The sequence below is a fragment of the Trichosurus vulpecula genome, chromosome 4 (assembly GCF_011100635.1).
Source record: "Trichosurus vulpecula isolate mTriVul1 chromosome 4, mTriVul1.pri, whole genome shotgun sequence".
In the NCBI taxonomy this organism is placed as follows: domain Eukaryota; kingdom Metazoa; phylum Chordata; class Mammalia; order Diprotodontia; family Phalangeridae; genus Trichosurus; species Trichosurus vulpecula.
The window spans coordinates 169,136,474-169,154,036 of NC_050576.1; the positions used below are offsets into that span (position 1 = coordinate 169,136,474).

Genomic DNA, 17,563 nt, shown 5'->3' on the forward strand with positions numbered 1-17,563 from the left:
ATCATATTCTCCAGTCTTTCCATCCCTGCTCTGGTCTCAGTTTCCTCCACACCCATTCTTGACCTTATGGTCAACTACTTCAATACTGCTCTCCAACCCTGAATTATTTGCTCCCTCAACCCTCTGCTACTTCTGCCCTGTTAATCCTCAATTTTGGGTAACTCCTGCCATCTTCCTTCTCCACTCCTAAGTGCCTGAGTGCAGCTAGAAGAAATCACAGAAATATAAACTCTCTAATCCCAAATGGGACCTCCATGTGATATAGCACAATCTTTGTATTCAGTTCTCACTGACCCATATCTTCCACAACGGTTGTTTCCTATCTTGTCCTCCGACTTCAAGGCCCCAGCTCACCTTCATCACACTCAGCAAACAATCTTTGTTTCTCTTTGGCTTTAGTGTAAATGTTCTCAGCTTCCCAGTCCTGCTCCTCTAAGATTTCAGTGTCCTCACTCATCCTTTCACCTTTCCTCAAGTCTCAGAAGAAGAGGCAGCCCTCATCCTTGGTAAATCTAACTCTTCTACCTATAATATAAATGACAACCAAATCTCTATGTACAAATTTTTCTCAAAGTTCCAGTCTGATATTTGCAACTGCCTGATTGATCTCTTTACCTGAACATCACGCTGGCACCTCATACTCACTCTGTCTACAATAGAATTTATTCTCTTCCTCTTGAAACCTTCCTCATATCCTACTTCTCTATTTCTATTCATGATATCATCCATCACCCTCCCAGTAATAGACTTTCAACCTTAGAGTCATCTTTGACTCCTCCTTCACCCTCATTCCACACATCTAACCAATTGCTAAGTCCTGTTGATTTTATCTTTACCATATCTCTTGTATCTGGACCATTCTCTCTCTTTCCTTTGCTACCACCTTCATGGTTTTTCTTTTTTTTTTCCCTTAAGACTACTTTAACAGCTTCTTACTGGTTTTCATGTTTCTAGTCTATTTCTCTAGTTCTAGTCTATCTATCCTCCACACTGCTGCCTGAGTAATTTTCTACATTCTGATCATATCACTCCCTTACTCAAATAGTAATGTTGATTGCTAGCATTTATGTAGTTCTATGGCTTGCAAACCTCTTTAAATCCATTATCTCACTGATCCTCACAACAACTCTGTGAGGTGGGTGATATTTTGACCTCCATTTTACAGATGTTGAAGCTGAGGCTGGGAGGTGAAGTGATTTGCCCAGGGCCACTTAGCTAAGTAAGTATTACAGGCAAAATCTGAATTCAGGTTTTCCTGTTTCCAAGCACTCTGCCAACACTATGCCACCTAGCTGCCAAACCAGCAGTGGCTCCCCACTGCCTATTTAATCAAGTATATATTTTGTCATTAATGGCTCTCCATAGTCTGGCTCTGATCTTCTTACGCTACTCCCCTTCCTGTTTTCTCTATCTCAGCGAAATTGTACTCCTTGCTATCTCCCATTCCCGTCCTGGCCTCTCCCATTGCTATGACTTTGCTCAGGCAATTCTCCATGATTGAAATGCCTCCCACCATCCCATTTCTGGCTGGCTCTCTTTCTTTAAGACTCAACGTGAACATCTTCCTTGATACTTCCCACTTAATCTCACTTCTCGTGTGAAAATCATTGCTTCCTCCTCAAAATTCTCATCGTATTTTGCCTCAATCTCTCCTTCGTACTTATACTCTTTTGTATCACTGTTAGCTGGGAACTTATGTCCATTTGCCATTAGATTATAATCTCATTGAATGCCAGGCTTATTTCATAATAACTGTATCACCAGCACTGAGCACAGTGTCATGCAGCAGGTACTGAATAAATATTTGTCAAATTGAGATTTATCGCCCATGGATCTTCTGAAGGAGTTAACAAAGGGCAAACAATCTTGCTACCGAATAGCACTGAGAGGTGGAAATAATTGAAAGGAATTGTAAATTTCTGCTATTCCAACAGCATGAAATACACAGAGCCTGGAGGAAAGCATCGCAGTGGTTACCTGTTTCAGTTTCCTGATTATCTCTCGAAGCTGACCTTCCACACGGAATGCCGACTGTAAGCACCTCCAATGGATCCAATGTTTCTGACACCATGCAGATGGAGATGGGCTGGGAATGAGAATATCGGCATGATGAAAGGTTGCCTCTAAGTGAAAGGCAACAGATCACCTTCTTACTGCTTCAATACTTCAAGGATCTGAGTTTTCATTTGTGTACCACCTTCCCTGAGGCACATGACAACCCTCTACGATTTAAAAAATGGTCTTTGAAAGTTGTTCTGTCTGAAAAGTCCATTACCCTGTGGCTAACCTGCCTCTCCAAATTTAGCTGAGTTGCTGGCTCTTAGATTATAGACTCCTTATTCATTCCCAGGTTTGGCAGAACCTCCCATGGCTTGTGTACAGCATCAGCTCCATGCCATGACAAGGAGTCAGATCAGGGCTCTACTGAAAGGCTATCTGTGCTATACATGTAGAGATGGAAACCAGTCATCTATAGGATTGGCCTACAGGTCGATGGGATGGCGGGTGAGACTTGCTTATGGAGAGAAAAACTTGTTTCAGAGCTTAACAAACTATGTCAATTAAAAACACCTTCAGACTTAAAAAAAACCCCAACAATATATAAATGGGGCAGTTTCAGACTATGGATGGGATATTTCATATACACAGTACCTTCAGCATTTTGTTATCTCAGACAACCTAATACCTCACTATGTAAAATGTTAAGAATCCACAAATACCAAAAGCATGTGTAAATGCAAATCCCAAGAATGAACATTTTGCCATGGTACTTTTATGTCTTCTTTTCACATACCTTGATTTGCACTGTTCAAAGATTATTGCTAGAGTTGCAAAGTCATTGAATCCTCCAGCTTGGGACGACAGCTCCTGATGTCTCAGCTCTGCCTCCTCCTGTTTCTCTGCTTCACCTAGAGAAAGGCTAAGTGGGGTGAGAGCTCCTGCATAACCAAACTGACTGAAAACCTATGACCAGGACTTAAAATGCGGTAAAGAAACAAATCTTACTCTTTTGGAAAGGCTTTTGCTTTCATTCCACTTTTGTATTAGCGCAACTGTTCCAGGAGCCAGCTCATCTTGAGATAGCTTATAGGTTGTTTCACCCCCGCTCCATTACTATTTCACCTCTTACGCAGGGCAAGGCAAAGAGATGTGACAAGTTAACAACAGCTATGCCTGGCTTCTACATCATCATCAGGGATGAAAGGGGAAGCAAGCATGCGGAACAAAAGCAGATATAGACAAAATTTCAAAGTAGGCTGTTTGCCTTTAGCCCCCACCTTTGGCCACATACCGTACCCCCCTTCCCCCAGTCTTCTCTAGCCTCCTAACTCACTCCTCTCCCCTATCCCACCCAGAAGCTGAGTTATATTCTGACAATATAAAGTCTGCTACTGCAGCAGCCCTCCTAGATTTGTATTCTCCTAAAAGCCCCACTAATCAGAATGCTCTTGTGATGCTTTCTCCCTTAATCACAAAACTCTCATTCTCTCATGCATGCATCTCAACCAAGTGTAAGGAGCAAAGCCATCTGATTAGACTAATCCACACTAAGGTTTGAGCCTTCCCATTTTGGGCTTTGGGAAGGCCTTGGCTGCTGATACCTGGCAGTGACTCAGGGAAGCAGCTCTAGAGGAAGGAAACAACAGCAGCTGGTGCTTTAAAAAAAAAAAAAAGGCCTGAGACTCATCTAGAACCAGCATACAAGTACAGCATCTTAAACATTACCTAGTTCCTACAACCTTCAATTTCAAACCCAGCACTCTGGCTACATCTTTTGGCCTAGGTTCCCCCTTCAAGGGTATCCACAATATTCATTTTAACTGCACACAAATGTTTCAAAAAGACAGAGGAGAAGACAATTTGCCTTGTTTTAGAGACAACCTTACTAGGGTATAAACAATTGATAGCCCTCCCAGGGGGTTCTGTTTATTAATCCAAGTAAATCTAATAGATAGAATTTCAAGAAGCCAGGGAGATATTTTAGTGGAAGGGGACCTGGACATCTCCGTGAGGGGGGAGGGTGGGTACAGCAAAATAGGAGTGGGAAGAGATCCAAGCATTCGGCATAATGCAGTATGTTGCAGCGCTTCACCTTGTCCTTATAATACTCTTCTGTATTCTTGCTGAATAACAGGTGAGTCGTCCCTTTTTCATCACTTTTCATACTGCTGTACTTGCAATTTTCTTCAGTTAAAAAAAATACCCCCTCTCCCCAGTCATTTTGTTTGCAGTCCTAGCTAGTGAAAATAAGTAGATGCTGGTGAATTAGAGCAGCTGCAGTGGCAGGCAACAGGACTGGGATGTAACTGCTGAATTCTTCAGTCATCAGTCAGTTCTATCACAATCGATAGTGGAAAAGGCTTTGCAGAGAATGTTTTAGCAATGCGAACATTTAACAGAGACAAAGGAACAGGCCATCCAGGTTGCAGGATCACATGTGAAAACTACCCTTTGTTTTCCAAAGCTCTCACAAAGGAATGCACAGTGGCTAGCTTTAGGTGGGAGACGTAAGGCCCATCTGGTTCTAAGAATTCACTTGACATCATTTTGGTTATAAATGTCCTTGACCGAGTCACGTTTTCCAGCTAAAAAGAATGTAACCATTCCTAACCGCCTCCGCACCTTTCTTTGCTTCCTCAACTTAATATCTGCATGAGTCCTTACTGAATAAGCAGCTGATTGCTGCAAGGCAGAGAACAGGCGCAGGGCACCAAGCTTTAAAAGGGTCATTTTATTTCTCAGCCTGGACCACAATTTTCCAATTTGAGGATAGTTAGTCTAAGCATACCACCTCATTTTGACCATCAGGAAAATGTAAATTCACATCGCTAGTCTTCAATCACTAAGGCACAACTCAGACAGGGTTTTACAGATTAAAGTGAGGCTATAAATAGTACTTGAAAAAAAAGTATATTAATGGATAATAGATTCTGAAACACTGGGGGATAAGATCTCAGCAAGTACTGTTGAAGGAAGGAAGGAAGGAAGGAAGGAAGGAAGGAAGGAAGGAAGGAAGGAAGGAAGACAGGCAGAGAAGGAGGGAGAAGGAGAAGGAGAAAGGGGAAAGGAAAGAAAAGAAACAAAGAGAAGAGAAAAGAAAAAAAAAACAGGACTGCATTACACAGCAGCTTTATTTAGTTTCTGAAGACCAGACTCAGGATTGCAAAGACCTGGGTCAGAACAGAAGAGAAAGGTGTGTCAATCTTCTAAACCCCGCTACAGAAAGGAAAGGCCACGCATACCTCTTAGGGTCATAGCTTGATATTTAGCTCTACAGGAATGGCAAAGGATCTCTGAGCACTCCTAGGTTATAATCTTGGATGACCAAGGTCATTCTGCCCCATTATCTCTCTTGCTTATTAGCATAATTGACATCAAAGGCAAGTCTCCTTCATGATTTAGAAATCCTGTAGCTCAGCCTTTTCCTCTATATTTGAAAAAATAAAATAAGCCTCTGCAGCCCTCAGCTACTGCAGTGAAAATATCAAATAAGAACTTCCAGGATCTAAGAACTGTGTCAACGATTTCTAGGCCACAAAACAGAACAAAAACAGTAGCAAACAGGAACAAGAAAGAGAGGGAAATGTTGTTTTATCACTTAATTAATCTACATAAGCTTGGATAATCTAACAGAAGGTAAAAATGGGTAGATAATGTTCAGCAGAGGGCCAAAGAAAGTTATCAGTGTGGACCTAATTTAAATGCCTTATTACAACTTTAAAGCATAAATAAGAAGCCACTGATTTCATTCATCTACTACAAAGTCATAAATATGGAAACTTTATTTGCTTTTGATCTCTTAGAAATATTCTTTCTTAAGTATCTTTAACTCAAGCATTTTTAAATGCCAATTGGCACTATTTCGTTGTACCACATGAAGAGCTCTACATTAGAAAAGGGAGGTGGGAAGCAAGAGAAGGGGAGGGGAAACTAAAGTATGTCTTGTGGTTTATCTGTAAAGATTCCAGAATTGATGGGAGTGGGGAATCCCTCCACCCATGAAGATAGAATCTCTCCATGCAATAGCAGATTCTTCACAAATAGCCTTAGCAAAGAAAAATTACTGACCTGGTGGCCCAACTTGTGGTGGGCCTCTCTGAACCTGGCTGGGGGAGGCACAAGTCATCTGTTAGAGGAGCTGGGGTGGAGGGGAAGTGCCACTGTTAAACAGAAGCTCATGGAGAGTGACAAAAATCTCTTAACAGGTGAATACAAAATTGACATATGTCAGCAAAAGCCACATCAAGAACTGGCATCAAAAAGGAAATCTGGGAGAAGGTGGTACCCTGAAGGCAGAGTATCTACAAGTTCCCCAAAGTGATCACTTATTGTCTAAAGAGCTAAAGGGCTCAGCTCTCCAGCCTGCCGATTCAGCAAAATGGAGTTAATACATCACTGATACACCACAATAAGGCAAAGGTCTTCTATACTAACTTCCTTTAGCAGGAAAAGCAAATAAAAGTCTTTCAGCCAGAAACATTCCAAAGATCCTGCGGCCAAAGGATAACAAGAGCTGGCAGCCCTTCACCTCAGTGATCTGCCTGATATGGCACTGTCTGTATACTCTGTGGGCATTTAGATGCTCAGTGGACCATTAAACTGAAGCTCTGTTTTAGGATTATTCAGGGCCCACACAAAATGCAGGCAGCATGCATGTTGTGCCTAGTACTCTCCGGTGGCTAGAGCAGATAAGAGCACATGTGAGGAATTTTAATCTCAGGATTAGACCTATGGACCCCCTCTCCCCATCTCCCAACTTCTTCCCTTTTCATTCAGTAACCCTGGTTTTCTCTTCCTGATGACACTATTTACTTGCTCCAAGATTGAGAGATGAATAAAACTTTTTCATCTTTTCTTGAAGCATTTCAAAACACTATTGGTTCTTGTTATCTGTGGACAATTCAGGAGAAATAGCTGCCTGATCTCTAGTTTAAAAAAACAACTACAACCATGCAGCAGGTGTTACATGGGAGAACACATGTTCTTAAGTATTTACCTGAGATGAGATAATTGGAATTTCTGAGACTGAGTAATTAGAGACTTGGGAGGGAGTGATGGTGAAGCATGCCTCCTGTGTATCAAAAAAAGGGCTGGTGGGCAATGGGTGAAGAATGAAGCATTGGCTCATCTTCAGACAGGGTCCTAGCTTGTTCTGCTTGAGTGTCCTTATCACAGGATCACAGGAGCGCAGATGTGGCCTGGGAAGAAGACTCATACGCCATTTAGTACAACGGATGAGGAAACCAAGGCCCCCAGAAGAGGTTAAGTGATTTGCCCAAGGTCACATGAGCAGTAAGACCCAACAGGTTATAAAAGAGGGTGCTACTGTGTTATGTGCTGGGGCAGAGTCAGGGGAAGTGATGATGATACTAAAAAAAGAGAAGCAGCAGCAACAGTAACAAAATGAAAAAGACAAGTTAGCAGGCAGATGCAGGAAGGCATTTTCAGACAGATTTTCAAGCACTGAAAGGTGGTACCTTAGCAATAACTCAGTACTTCACATTACATTGGCCATACAGCATCCCTGGAGGAATATTCCAATACTCCAGTGGATTTCTCTGATACAGAATTTCCTTCTACCCGGCTGCCCTGTTTGATGGCTGTCCATGTTCTGCCCTGAGTTCACTACAGAGGCTCACTCACTTACCCAATGTTCTGGGGGCCTTTCCTTTGCTCTCTTGATATCACAAAGATACTGATGGAATGTGCAGGCTTTTTCCACTGGTTATCTCATGACCTTACCATGTGACTAGCACATATTCATGTTTTTAAAAACCTGGGCTAATGATTTAGAGAGAAGTGTGTGGGGCTTTCAAATAGCAGGATACTACAAACCTTTGACATGATTCTAGACCTAGTTTATAGTCTTATTTGATTCTGGGCCCAGTTTGTCAATCTGCAGTGTCTAAGACGTATGGGTTGAGGGACTAGCACTATGGGTTGTCTATCCACCTCCACACCATAATAGGCATTCTTTATCCACTTAGCTGAAAAGAAAAGAAAAACAGCACTGCGCTGTGCAGCGGCTTTATTTAGTGCTTGGGGACCAGACTCAAGATTAGAAATTAGAGATCAGAACCTCGGAGAAAAAGTGCCAATGCCCTAGCCCTACCTCTGAAACATATCTGGTAATGTCAGTCCACTGCTCAAAAATCTTCAGTGACTCCCTAGTGCTTACCATAAAAATTCAAACCCATCAGCCTGGCCCTCAAGGCAACCAGGTACAAATCTACATTTCTCATCTTATCTTATGCTACTCCCTTCTGCATACTTTACATTTTAGACAAACTAGACTACTCACTGGTCACCAAAAGCACCTTGTCATTTAGCTCAAATGGTTCCTCATGCATAAAATGTACGGCTCCCCCCTTCCTCCTTAATATTAAATATAATGCTTACAGATTGACATTTGTATCCTAGGAGGTACAAAAAAAAAGGTTCACAAAGGAAAGTTAGATCTTTCAGCACGCTGAATATTGTCACACCTTAAGAGCCAAGTGCTATTTGGATTAGCTTTTCCAAAAAGTATGCATTGAGTATGTGATTTGTTAGCATGAGAAGGGATGGGGGACTCCTCCCATCAAGACAGCAACCCATCTATGACTCAGTAGCCAGTTAATTCCTGGGGAACTGCCTGAGGAACATGGAGTTGAAGAGATGTGCCTAATATCTCATAATTAATAACTGTCGGAAGTAGGATTTGAATTTAGGTGCTACTGACTCCAAATTATTCACTATGCAACCTTTTCTGACTTCCAAACAATAAAGGTTTACAAATATACTCCGCCCAATAAACATGCAAAATACAGTCACCTCAAAAATGTTAAAATTGTTGGTGGGGGAGGGTAGAAAAAAAGAAATTTCCGTGATAATTTTATTGCACATTTGAAAGGAATAGCAAGTCGTGCTTAGTAGATTTGCTGTTTCATGTACAATCAATCATCTTTTTTATAGTACTATTTTATGGAAATACTTGTTTTATTCCCTAAATATGTACTAATGTAAAAAAAAAACTAAATGGAAAAAAAAATTGTTGAAGACTTTCCTAGAACTACTCCCTTTCATTCTATTCTTAACAACGGAGGTTAAGGACACTTCTTTCCAAAGTTAACATAGGAGTGGAGCAGTTAGTTTCTTACCAGGCCTAATGAAGACACTTTCTACAGACAGCATTGCTGCTATTGGAAGCAGGAGATCTTCACAATCCAAAGAAGCGGCTTTTAGGATGGCACGGGTCAGATTTGGAGAGAGGGGAAACTCTGCCATTGATAAACCCAGTTTTGTCACATGGCCACTCCTTAGTAGAAGGAAAAAGTCCTCACATTATTCTGTTGTAGGGTAAGTCATATTTGTAAGATAAATAAGGACAAACAAGAGAAAAGTCATTCTTTTTCTACCGATATATGTCGAGCTGAAGATAACTAACAAATTACCTAGCTAGAGGAAACTTCAACTAGCATACCTTTATTTAGGCAGTCCTGTGTACAAAGCTAGATATCCATATGTGAGCAGAAAGTACTTTTTTAAAAATCTGATTTTATTTTACCTTCTGGTATGCATTCTCTCCTTCCCACCCCTCCCTCCCCATCTCCCCATTCAGAAAGCAAGAAAAACAAAATCGTTACAATCAAGCAAAGCAATTTCCCAGGCTGGCCAAGTCCCACCTGCTCAGCTCCCCGCACCCCCCCCCCCCAAAAAAAGGGCCTTCCTTTGCACTTCTCTGTCAGGAGAGGTTTCATCCCGAGTTTTCTGGAATGTGGTTGGTCATTATGTTATCAGAGTTCCTAAGTCTAGAAAGCACTTCTGGTAAGAAAACTATACTCTAGCTTTGTCTTTCTAACATACCCCAGGCCCCTTAAGGGAAAGAAAAAGAGGTAAAGCAAAGCTTTGGTTCTACTAATAGGGTGCTTCCAGGTTGCTTCTGTGCCTTTTCTGTTCCAATGTCAACGTTTTTGCCCTTTTTATGATTCTCCAGCATTTAGTACATAGTAAACTCTTAATAAATGCTTGTTGTTTAACTGGGGGCCATTGGTTTGTAACTTAAATTCTTAAGAATGTTCTATATCGTCAGTCAACAGTGACTTGTTAGCAATAAAGAGATTTAAGTAAAGACTAGGAGGACAGTGAACTGGTTAACCACAGGACCAATACAGTGAAGGTGAGGCAAAGAGTAGAGTGGGTGGGTGTGAGAATTGAGGGGGCTGGAAGCCACAGTGTGGAGGTAGGAAGGGTTAGGGGCAGTGAAGTCAAGAAGGGTTGAGATAAGAGAACAAATTAAGAGAACCCAGTTAAAACCATGATAAGGAAATAAAATTTATTTCTTACCTATCAATAGCATCACATTGATAGAGGTGTTTAAGAGCCTCTAAAATAAGTTTCTCATCGGGCCGTTCCAAATAGGGAAACCTAGGTATGTAAAAGAGATGCAAAAAGAGGTGACATGCTTGCAATGATCCAACGTCACTCAGTTTCACAAGTCAATTTCTTTTGAGAATTTAGGGTTAGGAGAAATAGTATCTTCAGAAAAATCTAATTCCTGACTCTCACTTTCCTGTGTCCCTTTCTCCACCTATTCAAATCTTACACTTCAAAAGCCCACCGTAAGCTCTGCTTCTTTCAGAAAACTTTTATAGACTTACTGAACTCCTCCTGCTTTTGTAGTTACAGACTTATAAAAGTGAAAAGGACCTTAGAAGCCATCAGTTCAACTTCCTATCTAATGCAAGAATTTGCTAGATGGCACTCTTTACAGATGATCAGCCAGTCTCTCTTTTAATACTTCCAGTAATAGCAGGCCCAAGAGACATGGGAATAGCAGTGCCCCAGACCACTGGCCCTGCTTTGGGGCCCAGCCCCTCTGCATCATTGACCTGGCTTAGCGATGCCTGGGAATGGTCAATCAATCAGTAAACATTTATTAAGTTCCTACTATGTTCCAGGCACTGTGCAAAGCATTGGGGATACAAAAACAGGCAAAAGACAGTCCCTGCTCTCAAGGAGCTTATGATTTAAAAGAGAAGAAAATGTGCAAACAAATATGTACAAAGCAAACTATATACAGGATAAGTGGGAAATAATTAACAGAGGGAAAGCACTCGAAGAGGGATTGGAAAAGGCTTCCTGTGGAAGACGGGATTTTAGCCGGGCCTTAAAGGAAGCTCAGGGAGAACAGACAGAGAGAGATAATGCCCACAGCGGAGAGATGGACAGTCTTGTTTGGGGAACAGCCAGGAGGCCAGTGTCACTGGATTGAAGATTACATGGTGCAGAGTAAGATAGAAGATGACTGCTAAGGTAGGAAGGGGCTAACCTATGAAGGGCTCTCAGTGACAAACAGAACATTTTGTATTTGATCCTGGGGCTGACAGGAAGCTGTTTGAATTTACTGGATAGGAGAGTGATGTGGTCAGACCCGTGCTTTAGTAAAATCGCTTTGGTGGCTGAATGGAGGATTGAAGGGGAGAGAGAGTTGAGGCAGGCAACTACTATTTCTGCTACGGAGACATTCCAGGCCCCAGCGGTGGCAGCCATCCCCACTAATGCTAAATAAGCTTCCACCTATGGAGTGGGCAAAGCACTCTGAGGAGAAGACAGGAGACAGAAGAAGCTAGGCAAGTCAGATCGAGGTCACTAACTCAATCACCACTTCCCCTCAGGCCCTGATGGAGATAGCCCCTGGCTTGAAACCCAAGAGCCCTGGAAATAGCAGTACTCCTCAAGACTACTTACTGGTCTAGTTCCACCTCGGGCCGCATGGCGCACAGCCACACTGAGGGGAATAAACTGGAGAGAAGGCCAACCTGCTTCACCACCACCAACACCCACAACTGACCAACCGCTGCCAACAGGTAGGTAAACCCAAGAATCCCATCAATGGCAGCACCCTTCTAGCCCAGCCCCTGCAGCCAGCACCTCAGGAAGCAACCCCTGTGGAGATGAGACCTGGCAATCGCTCTGACAGGTGCTGCAGCCCCATCTCCTCAGCAACTGAAGCTATAATATACTGGGAAAAGAAAATTCTCACCACCAGAGTCCTTAGCACTGTCTAATGGTTCCACATCAGAAATGAATATGTGATCAGTGGAAATGACATCAAAGAAGATGCATTACCATCTGCTTTGCTGCTGTACCCAGAGGACCATGGGACCTTTCCATGTGACCCGTAGCTGAGGTCTCTTATATATGTTGTCTCCCCCATCAGATTGCTCCTTGAGAGCAGGGACTATCTCTGCTTTTGTATTTGTATCTCCTGTGCTCAGCACATACTATGCTTTGCTAAAAAATGTTTTTTTTATATTCATCCTTTCATTTGTAACAGAGATCTCATTACCCAGAAAGGCAAAGCGTTCTATCAGTTCACCACTCCAGCTGTTAAAATCTTATCCTTCACCATTAGTCTAAGTTTTTCTGGCCTTAGAACAAGACAGTACACATTTTCTCCTTCTACAGAGCATCCCTTCAAACAATGGAAGACAGCTTTTATATCTCCCCTTTGTATTCTCTGGTTCAGGCTAACCATGTCTAATTCCTCCAAGTGCTCTCGACATGACGTGATTTCCAGACCCCTTTACCAGGTGGGTTATATTTCTAGTCATCAAATCTTAACTATCATTTTTATAAACCATTATTAGAATTTTGCTTCAGGTCAAGGGCACATATTTGATGTGTTCTTTCCCTTACTAAGACAGACTCCACAATGGCATGGTCACTTTTCCCCCACCAGGGTTTTTGTTATTGCTATATTACCAACCAGTTGTTCCTTGTTGGTGAGAATTAAGTTCAGAAGAGTAGTTCACCTTGCTGCTCCCTTGACCTACTGAGGGATCAAATTTCCGGTAAAGCAAAAAAAAAAAATGCTTCCAATGCTCAATACGAGCAGAATTAGATTTCCAGAAGATTGGATATCCTCCATGACTACTGCAGCCTGCCTCTCTATTCTTGTCTGTTCCACACAATTAGCACCACAATACTCTTTCAAATATTTGCCTTTTCTTATGAACAAGAATGTAAGCTCCATGAAAACCATGCCACATTTTTTGGTCTCCTATATCACCCAGCCCTTAAATAAATGCTCAATTATATCATGTTAACATGACTTCCAGGCTGAGTTTCAGTTTTGCCATTTATTAGTGATGTGACTTTGGACAAGTCATTTCAACTCTCTGAGCTTCAGGTTCCTCCTCTATCAAATGAAGCAGCTCGACTAAATGGACTTTTTTTTTCAGTCAGTAAAAATCTGCCTTCTCTCTCTCCCATCTCTTTCCCCCACTGAAAAAAAGAGAGAAAAAGAAAACTTCTGTTACAAATATGAATGGTGAAGCAAAATAAATTTACACATTGGCCATATCCAAAAAAATACATCTCATTTGGCTTGCTGAGTCCTTCACTTCTCTTTTAGGAGGTGGGCGGCATGTTTCAGCATGAGTCGTCTGGAATCATGGTTAGTCACTGGGCTGATCAAAGTTCCTAAGTCTTTCAAAATTATTTTCACAATATTGTTGTCATAATAAATTGTTATCCTGGTTCTGTTCACTTCACTCTGCATCAGTTCATACTACTTTTCTCAGGTTTCTCTGAAGCCATTCACTGCATCATTTTTTTAAGAGCACAACAGTACTCCATTACATTTATATACCATAACTTTTTTTACCCTTCACTAATTAGACATTCCCTCCCCCCAAGCTTCTGAAGCTTTGCTACTACACAAAGAGCTGCTATAAATATTTTTGTATTTCCTTATAATTTATTTTGCTTATGACTAATCCCTCCCTTGATTTACTTTCCGTCTTGTTTTCCCCTTTTCCTTCTCTCCTTTCCCTTCTGTTCCCCTCTTTAGTGGATTATATTTCTGTATCCAAGTCTGTGTGTATGCATTCTTCCTTCCTATGATCCATTTAGTTAACATCCTTTCCTCCTTGCTTGTATATATTTCTACTTATGTACTCTCATTACGTGAGATAATTTTCTCTAACCTTCTGTTCTCTTTCCCCACCTAGTTTATTCCTCTTCTCCTCCCCTTCCATTCTTCTTTTATGATTATCAAGGCATAACAGAACCACTCACATGTCCTATGTCTATTTAGACTTCCTTTATGTTCCTTGATGATGAGCGAGTTCAGAGGAGACAAATGCATCATTTTCCTATATTAGCATGTAAACAGTTTATCCTTGTTTAGTTCCTTATAATTGTCTCATCATGTTTGCTTTTTTCCGTCTCTTGATGCCAGTGTTTGTACTTCAAAGTTTCTACCTAGCTCTGGTCTCTTCATAAGGAATGCTTAGAAGTCCTCTATTTCATTAAAGATTTATTTCTTCCCCCTCTAGAATTATACTTAGTTTTTCTGGGTAAGTTATTGTTGGTTGTAAGCTGATATCCTTTGTTCTCTGGAATATTATATTCCAAGTTCTCCACTCCATTAAAGTGGTGGCTGCTAAATCATGTGTGATCCTGACCATGGCTCCTCAATACTTGAATTCCTTCTATTTCTAGATTTTGACTATGATGTTCCAGGGAGTTTTCATTTTGGGGTTTCTTTTGGGAAGTAGATTTTTTTCTATTTCTACTCTGCCCTCTGGTTCTAAAAGATGTAGGCCATTTCCTTTTATGATTTCTTGAAATATGATGCCTAGGCTCCTTTTTTTGGTCATGGTTTTCAGGTAGTCTAATGATTCTTAAACTTGTTCTGTTTTCCAAATCAGTGGTTACTATTAGATACCTTATATTTTCTTCTATATTTTTAGTCATTTGACTTTCTTTAATATTTGTCTCATGGGGTCATTATTTTCTATTTGGTTCATTCAGGAGTTGATAGCCTGGGCAAGGTTTTGTACCTCTTGTGCCAACATGTTAATTCCCTTAACAATTCTTTCTTCCATAGCACTCATTTCCTTTCCATTTTTTTCCTTTAGTGCTCTCATTTCATTTATAAAAGAATATTTAACTCTTTTAAAAAAATCTTGCTTCATCTCTTCCAGGAATTCTAATTTAATTTGGGGCCAAGCTATGTTTTGCTTTGTTGCTTTGCTTGCAGATGTTTTGGAATCATTCTTTTCATCTGGATTTGTGTCCTGAAGTATTTGTCACCATAATAGCTTTTTATGGTGAGATTCTTTTTTGTTTGCTCATTCTTATTAAGTCTGCTTTGTGACCACAGACTTTATGTTAGAGCCATCCTCTGCACACTTATTTTAGGGAATGTCTCGGTTAGTTGCTACTTTCTTAAGGTATTGAATGTTTTGAATTACTATTGAATATATTATTGAATTATTCCAGGATCTTAGGGACATTTCAGGCTGGAGATCTGCAAGCTTTCAGTGCTCCTAAAGTAGTCTGATCTAAGGCAAAGTCTGATCTTGGGTCTCCTTGGTCTAAACTGCAAATCTGTAACCTGGGTTTGGGTCTGAACACCAAGCCTGTAGGTATGCCCTATTTGGAGCTTCAGGTGCTCCTGGACTCAGCTACTAGTAGCCAACTGAAATGCTTTGCTGGTGTGACAGAACTGTAGGTTTCCCTTTGGTCTGAAATTCCTGCCCTGGTTATTCCTCTGTAGGCTTCAGACTGGGCTGCAAGCCATTCGGGGGGTCTGGGCTTCACAGCTGCTGCTTGCTTCTGAACTTGCTCCTTGGTCAGTATGCAATCTGGAGCCCACTACTGCTCCTCATCCTGGAACACCACCCTTAGGCACAGGTCCTCACCTTAATTTATCCCAGGTCTGGATATCAATATACTTTGAATCCACCTGGAACTGGGCAGAAAGTAACAGAACTGTCAACTGGCCATTCTTTCTGCACCCTACACAATTTGAGGTTTCTTTATACTGCATTTGAGACCTCTTCTTGTCCCGGTGCACAGTCTCTCCCTGAGCTGGAAGGTTCTGTTCCTGCCCACATCTCATCCTCACTCTCTGAAGACTTCTTTGCCTCTTCATGTTGATCTGAGCTGGAAAAATGATTCACTGTAATTTTTTCTTTGATTTCCATTGCTCCACCTCTGGACTAAATGATTTCAAAGGTCCTTTCCAACTCCAACATCCCAAGAATATGTGATTTAGGACTTTCTACTGTAAATGCCACTAAAACCAAACTGCAGACACCTAGTGCTCAAAACAAACATGGGCACCAGATGCATCCTTGTAAAGGTTCAAACTGTGGCAAGAGATCAGCCTCAACATCTTCTAAAGTCATCTAGGAATCGGGAATTAACTACTTTTTATTTTGTTAGACCAGAACTTTAGAAAGAACAGAAAACCTTAGAAAGAACAGAGAGCAATGACCCAACATGTGTAAATGTAAAAGGACAACACTTCTCAAAGGCATCTTGACCCTATCTTTGTCTAAACTGTTTCCATACCTTATGACATCATGAATGGCAAGGCACTTCAGGGTCAAAATCACTGAGGTTAAACTAGTTCTTTTAATCTCAGGGATCATATAGTCAGGCATACACTGGTCCCAGAAATCCTGATTGTAGATTCGAAAGCAAGTCCCAGAGGAAGTTCTGCCAGCCCGACCGGTTCGTTGCATTGCCTCACTCCTTTCAAAATCAAGTGAAATTTTAAAAAATTAAATTAAAAAAATTTTTTTTCAAAGACTCTTTTTGTAGGTTTCCCAACAATATGACCATCTCATTCTTATGCCTTCCCCTCCCAACTCCAAGAACCTTTCCTACCAAATGTTTTTTGAATGACAGCAGTCCAGAGAAACTTACTTTGAAATAGGAACCACCTCTAGCATATCCAACCCCAATCGGGGGTTATGATTTAACTGCTTCACAAAGCCACCATCTACCACATATCTGAAGGAAACAGAAGTAAGTTAATTCTCGGGGGAAATGAGAGGAAATAAGCAGTTTCCAAACACTTTAGGTTCCTCCTTTCTCTTTAGTTACTCACAAAAATTTTGCTTCTTGTGTATCACTTAATGATTAGACCATGGCTTTGGTGTAATCATTATTATTCTTTCTTATGCTCACAAAGAGATCTGAATTTCTTCACTATGTACTTTATTGTCACTGCCCACTACATACTTTATCTCATTTTAAAACTTGGCTCCGAGCTATTCTTTTAGGCTCTGAATCTAACTCTCACTCAGTCTCCAGTTCGCATTGCTTCTCTAAAACAGAATATTAAATGTTGGAGATGACAAAGTTGATTATGAGAAACAAGTTAGGATAGCAGTAAAAGAAAGTAATGATCTATTTTTTTTCATCTCTATAACATGACTCTCGCCCTCCCTGGAAAAGAAAAAGATTTGGGGGAAAGGAGGTGATTGCCAATTTCTCAGAATCAAGCGCCACTCCCCTTTTCTATTCCTTTTGAGTAAATTAATTTTACAAGGAAAGATAAAGGGAAGAAAAAACAAAAGTGAGAGATGAGAAACAAATATAAGGGCCTTTCAGGTGTATCAGAGGTCATTTCTTTCTGCTGGAACATACACAATAACTATTTTTTTGAGTCTACTTCTTCAAAGGTAGAAAAACTTGGTTCTGGACAAAAGTTGTTATCACCGGAAAAAACCCTCAAGGGGCCTAACTCAGCTGTCTGAGGTTATTGGTTTGGGGCTTC

At 41.0% G+C, this 17,563-nt stretch overlaps 1 protein-coding gene across 2 annotated transcripts in view; it reads right to left on the reverse strand.

Moving 5' to 3' along the window:
- The window catches only part of DHX40 (DEAH-box helicase 40), a 48,262-nt gene that overhangs the window by 4,147 nt on the left and 26,552 nt on the right, over positions 1 to 17,563 (reverse strand). For both annotated transcript variants that reach the window (XM_036758069.1, XM_036758070.1), the window contains exons 9-14: positions 16,708 to 16,794; positions 16,351 to 16,533; positions 10,327 to 10,407; positions 9,141 to 9,298; positions 2,795 to 2,909; positions 1,978 to 2,086 (exon numbers count right to left, since the gene is read on the reverse strand). In XM_036758069.1, coding sequence (XP_036613964.1) covers positions 1,978 to 2,086; positions 2,795 to 2,909; positions 9,141 to 9,298; positions 10,327 to 10,407; positions 16,351 to 16,533; positions 16,708 to 16,794 — 733 coding nt within the window. The remainder of the gene's footprint in view (positions 1 to 1,977; positions 2,087 to 2,794; positions 2,910 to 9,140; positions 9,299 to 10,326; positions 10,408 to 16,350; positions 16,534 to 16,707; positions 16,795 to 17,563) is intronic.